Genomic DNA, 11,111 nt, shown 5'->3' with positions numbered 1-11,111 from the left:
TCACACAAGAAGGGAAAGAGGAAAGAAAAAAACATCTGCGGAGCTCAAAAGCAGAAACTCTGTATCCGTGTGCACTAACATCCATGATTTTTTACATTTCCATTTTTTCTTTACATTTGACTTCATCCCCAGCAGTTGTCTAAGAAATAATGTTATTAAATCTTTGTTTCTCTTGGTACACCGTGAGAACTTGGTGTTGCTCTGAATGTGTGGCTTTGGCCACGCTTGTGGACATGTAAAGTCAGTACTTGGAGTCTTCTGGACACATAATGGGCAAAGTGTGTCAGCGTGGATAAATTGCTGTTCTGTACATCTGTAGTGGTGCTGAGTTTTCCTTTGGTTAAGGAGACCTTAACCACGTTCACTGTGGGGAAAGCTGATGGACTCCTGACTGCAGGGCTGGGGTGATGGTGCTGCCTTCTGCATGCCTTTCCTTTGTGGACACAAACCAGTGGAAAAACAAGGCCCTGAAGCAACCAGGATCCTCCTGAGAGGGCCACTCCATTCCAGCAGCAGTGCTGAACACACTCCCCCTCCTCTCCCAGTCCTGGCCAGCGCTACAGCATGCAGGGGGAGCTGCCTGGGGAAAATGGAATCTTGGCCCTGCTCCACCAGGTACCAACCTCTTCCTCTGCTAGACAATGTGCCTTCACACAAAAGACGAGTCCCCAAAGGATGGGCCTTGCAGGCTCTTGCCTTGGAGTGGGAGCAGCTCCACCCTGTTTTTATTCTGGTGGCAGCTTGCTTAATCCCAAGGTAGAGACTGGTGCTCCCAGGGTGAGCAGTCCCGGTGGAATGGCCAGGCCTCCCAGCCCTGCAGTTTAAAAAGGACCACAGACACACAGAGAGAGAACCATGGACAGGTGAGAAAGAAATGCTCCATGAGGCGAGGCTGGCTTGAACAGCTGCATCCTGGGCATTGTTGTCTCCCATCACCCAGCTCTGCAGCCAAGAGGCCCCTGTGGTCTGTAGTACCCGCTTGGTGCACATGGGACCGCTCGGGGAAGGCGGCCAGAGCAGGACGTACTGGGGACCTGGGTGCAGCAGCCACGTAGAAATGCTGTGAGATCCAGAGACACCGAGCGGTATGGCCAGCCCAGGTCACAGCCACGCTGGAAGGGGAGCAGGAGCTGAGAGTATGGGATGGGGTCATACTTTGTTCCAAGGCAGGTAAATTCCCCATCATTTTTCCTTGTTATTTTGAACTCTAACAGCATCAAACACTTTGTGCTTCTCTGCGTTTAACATACAGTTTTCCAGTGAGTTGGCTGCTCACGGTTTTTCTCTGTTTCACCACAAAATCGGTTGTAAGATCTTTTGGATCAAATCCCAACATCTCCCTTTACTCGTGGATTAGGAAGGAAAATGTTGAAATATGCCTATAAAATACCTGTGAAAAAAAATCAAAAATAGTTGGGGGGGGGGTGAGTTTTTAAAATGCAGGTAATCAGATTTCACTCCAATGAACTTCACTGTTCAGTGAAATGGTATGATAATGTAATAAATATAGTTATGAATAAAAATTCGTAAAGACCTAAATAAATATATCTGTAGTTACAATAACATGAGAGAATATAAAATATAGTGTGGCCAAAGATTCCTCCCTAGGTCCAGCCGCAAATATCCATTTTAGAGATAACAATTCTAGCCGGCACCGGGATAACGATCCTAGCCGGTGCCCATCAACCTAAAAGAATAAGCAGGACACGGGCCATCAGGCTGGACAAAGAAAAAGCCCAGCCGAGATATTCTTCGGCTCCAACACCGGAGCCAACCGCTGCGTCCTGATGGCCCAAACCAAGATGAAATCAAGGAACACCCAAGACCTTTTTACATATGAGGAGACTCTGCCCCACTGTCTATTGATTCAGTTTGCCGGTTCCAGGAAATCCATTCAACTGACTATCAAGACGCTTTGTTGAACAGTGACTGCTCGGAGTTTTGGCCTCAGGGCACAAAACCCCTATAAAAACCCTGGACATTCTACACTTCGTGTGGATTTGGGTAAATCTGTACCTCTGGGTATAGACCCCTGTCCACCCAGCGCTGCGCTGATCTATTTTATTGTGGTTTTTTTCTCCCGTTTGTGATTGAAATTGTTTTATAATAAATCGCTGTCTATATTAATCATATTTTGCCGTTGCATTTATAACAATAATGAAATCATCACATATACACACACACACACAATATAACCGTAATACATCTATTAGACACATCTCAATTATATACTTGATTATATAATGGCTTACACAATTCATAAACTATGGGCCAAAAATCATATTCCAAAGATCAATTCTTGTCCCTTGCCAATACCTACCGTAAAAACCAGAACAACTCCACAGGCTTTTGGTTTCTGCACCCAGCCCTCCCAGGGAATTTCCTGGCAGCTCAGGGTCCCCTCTGGGGAAGGGTACCCAGCACGAGCCCTCCCCATTCCCCGCTCACCTTGCTCCTCCAGCACAGTGTGTACCTCCCTCTGGCGGGGACCTTGGCGTGCCCCAAGGGACACGGGAGCCCCCCAGTCTCCACCCCGTCCCCCTCAGCCTTTGCTCCTCACCCCCAAAGAAGGCAGAGAACAACTCCAACTGCCCTGGACAGCAGCACCTTGCTTTATTGGAACTCTGTCCAGGTATAGACCCCTCCCAATAAGGAGCTCTGCTGCAAAAAGAAAGGGGGACAGGTCCCAGAAATCCCTCCCCGAAACCCCTGGCACAGGCCAGAGGCAGAAAGAGGGAGTGGTGGCAAAGAGGACACAGGAACGGCTCGGCACGGCAGGGTGCTGCACGGCCCGGCTAGCTTTGGCTCGGCTCGGCCCGGCCCGCCCCGCTTCGGCTCAGTTCCGCCTGGCTCGCGTTGGCTCGGCCCGCCCGGCCCGCTTCGGCTCGGCTCGGCCCGGCTCGGCTCAGCACCTTCTGGAAGGCGCTCATCACCCTCGGGACGGATCCTGCACCTTTTGGAATGCACTCAGCACCATCGGGACGGATCCAGCACCCTCTGGAAGGCTCTCCGCAACTTCTGGAAGGCGCTCAGCACCCTTGGGAACAATCCGTGACCTTCTGGAAGGTGCTCAGGACCCTCGGGACGCATCTTGCACCCTCTGGAAGGCGCTCAGCATCCACAGGGAGATCTAGAACCTCAGCACCAGGCAGGATAGTCTAGAACCCCGCCCACAGGGAGATCTAGAACCTCAGCACCAGGCAGGATAGTCTAGAACCCCTCGGGACGGATCCAGGACCTTCTGGAAGGCGCTCAGCACGGATCCAGCATTTTCTGGAAAGCGCTCAGGACCCTCGGGACGGATTCAGGACCTTGTGGAAGGCGCTCAGCCTCTGCCCGGCCCGCTTCGGCTCGACCCGGCCCGGCCCGGCCGGCCCGCTTCGGCTCGGGTCGGTTCCGCCCGGCTCTCTTCTGCTCGGCCCGCCCAGTCCGCCTGGCCCGGCTCCGCTCGGCCCGGCCCGCCTGGCCCGCTTCTGCCCGGCCCGCTTCGGCTCGGGTCGGCTCCGCCCGGCCCGCTTCGGCTCGGGTCGGCTCCACCCGGCCCGCCCGGCTCTCTTCGGCTCGGCCCGCCCGGTCCGGCTCCGCTTGGCCCGGCTCCGCCCAGCCTGGCCGGCCCGCTTCGGCTCGGCTCGGCTCGGCCCCGTCCGCCCGGTCCGCTTCTGCCCGGCCCGCTTCGGGTCGGTTCCGCCCGGCCCGGGCGGCCCGCTTCGGCTCGCCTCGGCCCGGCCCATTTCGGCCCGCTTCGGCTCGGCCCGCCCGGCCGCTTCGGCTCGCCTCGGCCCGGCCCCGCCCGGCTCGGGGCACAGCTGCAGTACTCCGCCCGGAGCGGACAGAGCGGTCGGGACCGACACAGCTCCGCTCCGCGTCTCCCGCCTGCCGGCCCGGCACAGCCCGCCCCGCCTCAGCGCGGCTCTGCCGCTCCCCGGCCGTGCCCGAGCCCCGCGCCCGGAGCGGACAGAGCGGCCGGGACCGACACAGCTCCGCACCGCGGCTCCCGCCTGCCAGCCCGGCACAGCCCGCCCCGCATCAGCGCGGCTCTGCCGCTCCCCGGGGGCTGCCCGGCCGCCAAATTCCCGTTGCCCCTCAGCAATTTCCCGGGGAATGCCAGGAGCGCTCCCGTGCGAGACGTTTGGTGCCAGGGGGCAGAAGCGCCCTCCAATGCGGCGGCACAGTCCGATGTCAAGTCGCTGATAAGTGTGTGCGCCACCCTTCAATTTAATCCCCTACAACAGCAGAAAAGGAGGGATTTTCCTCGAATTAAATCGCTCAAATGACGGGAACAGGGGGATTTTTACCACAATCCAAACCCTCATAAACCCTATATTTATTATAGATTTGTATATTTTAATTTCTATATTATTTATTTAAAAGTCCTACTTCTAACCAAATAAACACCAAACAGCCCCTTTGCCTGAAATTGTAATTAAACATTTTTTGAATGTCTATTTTTATAAAATGTATATTTATGTACTACATTGATATATGTATAACACACAATATATATTTGTCCTGGTTTAGGGTAAATTTGGGAGAAAAGTTTTGAACGGGGTTTTTTAAAAAAGTAAATTAGAGTGGGTTTTTTGTTTTGTTTAATTGGTTTGGGAAAATATTTTTTTGGAGGAAAATTGAAAAAAAAGTTATTTAATGTGTAAAGTATTTATAAGTATAAACAAATTAATAATAAAAAATAATAAAATTTGTTGTTGTTTGAAGAGATGGTCAATTTAGAAAGTTCTTGTTGTGTAGTTTTGTTTGTTGAGTTATATATCAGTTTTTTTGGTGTTGGAAAGTGTTGAGGCCCAGACTCCCGAGGGCTGGATGTCTGAGTTTTTGGTGTTTGGGTTTTCAGTTTAGAGTGCATTTGAATAGATTTAAGAGAAAGGAAAAATAGATATAATTTGGAGAATGTTTTTGTTCTAGTTTGTTAAAAATTAATTCAAAGTAAGGGAGACTTGTTTTGTTGTAGATAATATCGCTTGGAGAAAGATGTGAGGGAATGAGAGTTGTTTTTGAAAATAACTTGTGTGGGGTGTTTTGTTTCTTTTGGAAATTAGTTATATATACAGAGAAGAGTAGTGATCTTTAGTAAAAAGTGATGTTTATATGTATTTTTTATTTATTGATTAGATTTTTTTGCAGTATATATTGTGTTATTTTTTTGTATTATTTATCACGTGTCATTTGGTTTTTGACTAAAGACAATTTTATGGAGTTTTTTCTATTTAAAGTGGAATTGATTTTAATTGCTTTTTTAAAATACATTTTTATATTTGTTATTGGGATTTTGGTTTTGTTAATGATATGTCTGGGTTTAGATTGGGTAGAGTTAGTTTGATTGGTGGAGTTTTGGATGTTGATGAATTAGGTGGCTTTTGCTCGATGTTTTTTAATATTTGAAAGATTTTTTATTTAATGTTTTTAAGATGGTTTTTAATAGTTTACTGTATTTTTTTATCTGTACTTGGTGCATGGTAAGGGATATGGTATATTTACTGAATATTATGTTTTTTAGTTTAGGTGTTGATAAGGTTGTTTTTGAAATGAGTGTTATGGTTTGCTTTAATTTTTTAGGAGTATTATCTTTTTAAAGCACTTGTTTTTTAAGGTTTAGGATGATGTTTTGAGTAGCAGTGTGAGGTATAGGGTAGGTTTTTATTTATTTAGTGATGTTTTTTTATTATTGTGAGTATGTAGTGTTTATTTTGGTGTGTTTGGGGTACAGTAATGTACTTAATTTGTTAGGTTTTTTTATATTTCTATTTGGATTATCGTTATAGGGGGTTTAACTGTTTGATTGAAGTATATGTTTTAAACATGGATAATGTGAGAAATATTGTTTCTGGCTAAATTTATTTTTTGGTTTGGTGTTTATTTGGAGATGTTATTTTTATTTTGATGATTTGAGGCATTATGAGATTATTGAGTTAGGAACAATTTGGTTTTGTATGGTTAATTGCAGTTTACTTTTGACCTTTTAATTTTTGTAGTTGCATGTACCTGTTTATTGCTTTGGTGGTTTTTATTAGTTGTGTCTCTGGGGATATGAATATCTATATGATGGATTTTTACAGGTAGTTTGTTTTTGTAGTGATTTCTTATTTTTTAGTAGTTTAATCTTTTTTATTGTTAATGAGGTCTTTAGTTATTTTTATAGAGCATTGATTATTATTTATGAATTAGAAGGTAGCAATTTGGTTAGGTTTTTTTAGTAATGTTTAGGGCTCATTGAATGGCTTTGTGTTTAGTAAGTTGAGTTTTTTAAAGTAGATTTGGTTTAGGGCTCATTGAATGGCTTTGTGTTTAGTAAGTTGAGTTTTTTAAAGTAGATTTGGTTGTGTTACGTTTTCTATAGTTTTTTGTGTTTTGTTTTACTTTTATGATGTGGTATGAATTATTAGTAAAAAGAGTGTAGTGGGGTTTTTGCTGCTCTTCTACTAAACTGGGTATAATTACTAATACACTTTTAAAACATGTTACTGTGATTGGGATGTAGGGGAGGACAAAGAAACTACAAACTAAAGCTACTTGGTACAAACTTCAGTACTTTTAAAAGGTTTTCATCAGTCATTATTACTGAGCTTAGCATAACAGCTATTTTAATCTGTGCTCTTTTACTGCGAAAATTATGTAGTAGGGACAGTATTGGAGTTATTTTTGGATAAGAAAATAAACTTAGGGACAAGAAAGGCATTAAAACCTCAAAAAAAGCTCAGAGACTAGAATTACATAAAGACCTCCACCCTGAGAGACAAGAACTTAAGTAACACCATCACAAAGTCCTTTATCAAAACACACAGAAAGTACCAATATAACGTAATCAGTATAGGTTTTTCTCACTCTTTTGAACCCCACATTGGGCAGCAAATAATGAAATGCTTAGAAAGCTAAGACAAAAGTCAAAGTGCTGCAGGATAACTTCACAGCTCCAGACATCTTGTGTCCATCTAGGAATACTCTCTAGATTCCAAAGTAAAACCTACATCACAAATTTCAAATTACAGGGGCCTGGGACTTGTCCCTTTACACCTACACCCAGGCTGGGCAGGAGGGCAGAGCAGCTCCGGGACAACTACACCCAGACACCCGTGACACACCAGACAACAGACGAGGGGACACAATGGGGAGACACAGCTCTGGGCCACAAGAATGGCCGCAAGGACCGAGAGAATGCGGAATGAGATGACCCGGGTGAGAATGAAGGCGAGCTGATGAAGCTCGCAGAACCCGGGAGGAAGAAGATGCTGATGGAATGACAAACTCCGAGACTGCCAAGACGGATGCCCAAGAATCTGAGGGCCACAGTCCCCTACCTATCTTTGCGTTTCTTCAAGACCTAAGCCGCAACAATGGATCCTCGCGGCGCACAGCTGTTGACACAGCTCAGAACAAGACCTCTAAAACACATCCCATCGGATGCTTTTCAAAACAGACGCGATTCCAAGGCCTCTGAGAGCTCCAGAGGCAAAGCTTCGATGGCGTCGGGCTGAAGAACCCAGAGATGCTATGAGTGATGCCAGGGTTTCTGGTAAGCCCCCAGAAGAGATAAGGCAAGGCATGTACAACACAAGAGGCACAAAAGACACAGAAGGCACGACGGACAAGTGGCACGACACACCCCGGGGCTGCTCTGTCCTGCACATCTCAGCACTGTGAACAGAAGTGAGGCTCTTCCTGCATGGGGCCAAAGGGGCCACAGCCTGGACCTCCCCATCCCCAAAGCTGACTCCATAATCCCAGGTCACAAGTCCTGGACCCGGCACCCCGCTTTCATCCCCTCTGCGGGTCGTAGCCTTTGACTCAGCTCTCGGATGCCCGGCGGGGAGGATCCACACGGGGCGCCAAGGAAGGCCGCCTCGCCATCTGGGAAGTTCCTGCCATCGCCAGGCTGTCGTCTCTCGGTCAGCTACAATATATAAAACAGAAAATCAGCGGCTGATCTTTGTAGGGCGTCAGCCAAAACCTGACAATTCCACTACTCACGGTCTCCTGCGAACGGCCAAGTCCTGAGGCCACGCGCTTTGGCCACGCTGGGATCCAGATGCTGTCGTCGCAGGGCACACCTGAGTTAAGAGAAGACAAAGTGATGTGGCATTGCTGAAACTCAAAGGGACCCTCGCTCCTTCTCCTGACATCCCCAACTCACGGCAACCCCTCAGCCCATTCCTGAAGGCCACCCACATGGCCTCTCTATGTGGAAAAGGCCAAGGCTTCATCAGATGGTCCCTGTAAGGCTTCCGCAGGGCTCACGGGAGAGGCGAAGCAGCTGTGCCGGTCCGTTGGCGAGGGGGTCTCAACAAAACGCGACTGGACCGCCTAAAGTACGCAAACAAAAAGGGATGCTTGGCGTGCCACCAGAAACTGAGAGCCCAGCGATAAAAACGGCTTCCCTCCACTGGTCAACGCTCACCTTCTCCACTTCACCTTGACTGCTGCTAGCCGGCTTTACTTCCTAAAAATAAAGACAAAGAAGAGACGTGTAACACAGTGACCGGTTCCAGTTGCCCTGCAAAGACAAACATTGACTTACCTTCTCGGGGGAACCCCCTTACCCTGGATGGGACGCTCTGCCACTGATTTCATCCGTCCGCATCTGAAAGAAAGCTGAGACAAAAGTCAAAGTGCTGCAGGGTAACTTCACAGCCCCAGACATCTTGTGTCCATCTAGGAACGCCCACTAGACTCTAACTACACCCTACATCACAAATTTCAAATTACAGGGGCCTGGGACTTGGCCTTTTACACCTACACCCAGGCTGGGCAGGAGGGCAGAGCAGCTCCGGGACAACTACACCCAGACACCCGTGACACACCAGACAACAGACGAGGGGACACAATGGGGAGACACAGCTCTGGGCCACAAGAATGGCCGCAAGAACCGAGAGAATGCGGAATGAGATGACCCGGGTGAGAATGAAGGCGAGCTGATGAAGCTCGCAGAACCCGGGAGGAAGAAGATGCTGATGGAATGACAAACTCCGAGACTGCCAAGACGGATGCCCAAGAATCTGAGGGCCACAGTCCCCTACCTATCTTTGCGTTTCTTCAAGACCTAAGCCGCAACAATGGATCCTCGCGGCGCACAGCTGTTGACACAGCTCAGAACAAGACCTCTAAAACACATCCCATCGGATGCTTTTCAAAACAGACGCGATTCCAAGGCCTCTGAGAGCTCCGGAGGCAAAGCTTCGATGGCGTCGGGCTGAAGAACCCAGAGATGCTATGAGTGATGCCAGGGTTTCTGGTAAGCCCCCAGAAGAGATAAGGCAAGGCATGTACAACACAAGAGGCACAAAAGACACAGAAGGCACGACGGACAAGTGGCACGACACACCCCGGGGCTGCTCTGTCCTGCACATCTCAGCACTGTGAACAGAAGTGAGGCTCTTCCTGCATGGGGCCAAAGGGGCCACAGCCTGGACCTCCCCATCCCCAAAGCTGACTCCATAATCCCAGGTCACAAGTCCTGGACCCGGCACCCCGCTTTCATCCCCTCTGCGGGTCGTAGCCTTTGACTCAGCTCTCGGATGCCCGGCGGGGAGAGTGCTCGTGGGTGTCAAGGAAGGCCACCTCGCCATCTGGGAAGTTCCTGCCAGCGCCAGGCTGTCGTCTCCTGGTCAGCTACAATATATAAAAAGATCAAATATCAATGCGAGATCTTAGCGGCACATCAGTGAAAATCCAGCACTTACCTTCTCTAGATAATGCTCAGGTTCATGGGCTGCACACTTCACCCCACAGGGAGGCAGAGGTTTGCTTCACAGCAGTATTGGCTGACACAGCCAAATGACCACCACCTCAAGGAGGTGAGAAAGACTCTCCAGTCAGTGAGGGACACGGAGCCCAGGGTACCCCAAGGATGGAAAGCCCAGCTTATAGGACAGCAGTAGGCCCTAGCCTGCGGATCGTCCCCCCACTATCGCTTCCTGGCTGGCCCTAGCACCAGGGAACTGCCTGCACCTCTCGTGGGTTCTAGCACTCTGCTGCTTTAGGGTTCCTGTCTGCAGCTACCTCAGGGAAACGGGAGCGCTGTTAGGGCTACTGTTTAGTGTTTGAATAGTCCTGCACTCTACCTTGTATCCCAACCTGTACCCCTTTTATTTTCACTGTTTGTCTCCAGCCCTCGAGCCCTTGACCTCTGAAGCCCTCCCGCAGCCTCTCTGTGTCACTGCCAAGCTGCCCCGCTGAACCCTACAAACTTACAACCCTACGCTTGCAACCGGGGATGCTCCTTATCCATAGGCCCCAAGAGATGTCCCTTAGCCCGGACCAGGCAATCCACAGTTGCTCCCTACCCTACCTAAGTTTGGCCCTGAGACAGGGCAGAGGCTGACAGAGCCGAACCCTTTGCGGAGGCCAGGCACGAAGCCTTACCAACCGCCGCCTCGAGGAGGGGTGGGAGCAATCCCCGGCTGCGGAGGGACAGAGAGCCCAGGGTGGGGCGGGGCGGGAAACCCCCTGTTTCCCCAACCCTGTGGATCGTCCCCCCACTATCTCTTCCTGGCTGGCCCTAGCACCAGGGAACTGCCTGCACCTCTCGTGGGTTCTGGCACTCTGCTGCTTTAGGGTTCCTGCCTGCAGCTGTCTCAGGGAAATGGTGGTACTGTTAGGGCTGCTGTTTTGTGTTTGGGGTGGGGTACACCTGAACGCCACCTTACCTATACCCCTTCTTTTCACTGTTTGCTCAGCCTTTTTTTTTTTCTTGGAATTCTTGTGACAGATTGAGGGCACCAGGGAGGGACTACCAAGATGAAATAAAAAAGGGAAAAGGAGAAAGATCACCCCTGCAAATCCACACTGGCTCACCTGTTCAGGTGCTGCTTCCTAACACAAAGGTTTGTCCCTCAGCACCTCCTTTAAGCATCGCTCCACATCCGACTGCGTCCAGGTGTTCCCCAGGCCCTGCAAGATCCCCTCACCATCGTTCCGTGAGACACCCCAGGGACCCGGCCATAAACCCCTCTCCTCCGGTTGCTCCATGCCCAAATGAGATGAGGGAAACCCTCTCCCTAAAACAGTGCCCGGCAGGCCCCACCCCGTCCTTATCATCACAGCTCACACCTGGCACAGCTCTGAGCCCTCATCATCATCACAGCTCACACCTGGGGCTGCTC

The 11,111-nt window shown here is 49.5% G+C and overlaps 1 protein-coding gene across 6 annotated transcripts; it reads right to left on the bottom strand.

Moving 5' to 3' along the window:
- Nucleotides 1-6,522: 6,522 nt before the first annotated feature.
- LOC147649854 (uncharacterized) lies at nucleotides 6,523-10,981 on the bottom strand. Of its 6 annotated transcripts, none has more exons than XM_086856972.1 (7): nucleotides 10,298-10,372; nucleotides 9,690-9,794; nucleotides 8,528-9,618; nucleotides 8,408-8,449; nucleotides 8,144-8,313; nucleotides 7,981-8,060; nucleotides 6,523-7,903 (listed from the first exon to the last, which is right to left on the bottom strand). In XM_086856972.1, exons 5-7 carry the CDS (start codon nucleotides 8,211-8,213, stop codon nucleotides 7,739-7,741), a joined length of 315 nt encoding a protein of 104 aa, XP_086713098.1. In that variant the 5' UTR covers nucleotides 8,214-8,313; nucleotides 8,408-8,449; nucleotides 8,528-9,618; nucleotides 9,690-9,794; nucleotides 10,298-10,372; the 3' UTR covers nucleotides 6,523-7,738. The 6 variants fall into 6 exon arrangements, with proteins under 6 accessions (XP_086713098.1, XP_086713097.1, XP_086713096.1 ...); XM_086856971.1 differs by having other exon boundaries at nucleotides 8,550-9,618; XM_086856970.1 differs by lacking the exons at nucleotides 9,690-9,794; nucleotides 10,298-10,372 and adding an exon at nucleotides 10,804-10,981 and having other exon boundaries at nucleotides 8,408-9,618.
- Nucleotides 10,982-11,111: the final 130 nt, after the last annotated feature.

The sequence above is a fragment of the Cyanistes caeruleus genome, chromosome 19 (genome assembly GCF_971803275.1).
Source record: "Cyanistes caeruleus chromosome 19, bCyaCae1.hap1.1, whole genome shotgun sequence".
Lineage (NCBI taxonomy): Eukaryota > Metazoa > Chordata > Aves > Passeriformes > Paridae > Cyanistes > Cyanistes caeruleus.
The sequence above is the reverse complement of the archived record's forward strand: the minus strand, read 5'-3'. Positions and strand labels throughout refer to the sequence as shown.

What these genes read in the sequence shown, in the direction of transcription:
- LOC147649854 (XM_086856970.1), bottom strand. Translation starts at nt 8,213, where the DNA reads ATGAAGCCTTGGCCTTTTCCACATAGAGAGGCCATGTGGGTGGCCTTC. An exon ending in GAATGGGCTGAGGGGTTGCC is followed by an intron (nt 8,061 to 8,143) that starts GTGAGTTGGGGA and finishes CTCTTAACTCAG; the next exon opens with GTGTGCCCTGCGACGACAGC. An exon ending in TTGGCCGTTCGCAGGAGACC is followed by an intron (nt 7,904 to 7,980) that starts GTGAGTAGTGGA and finishes TATATATTGTAG; the next exon opens with CTGACCGAGAGACGACAGCC.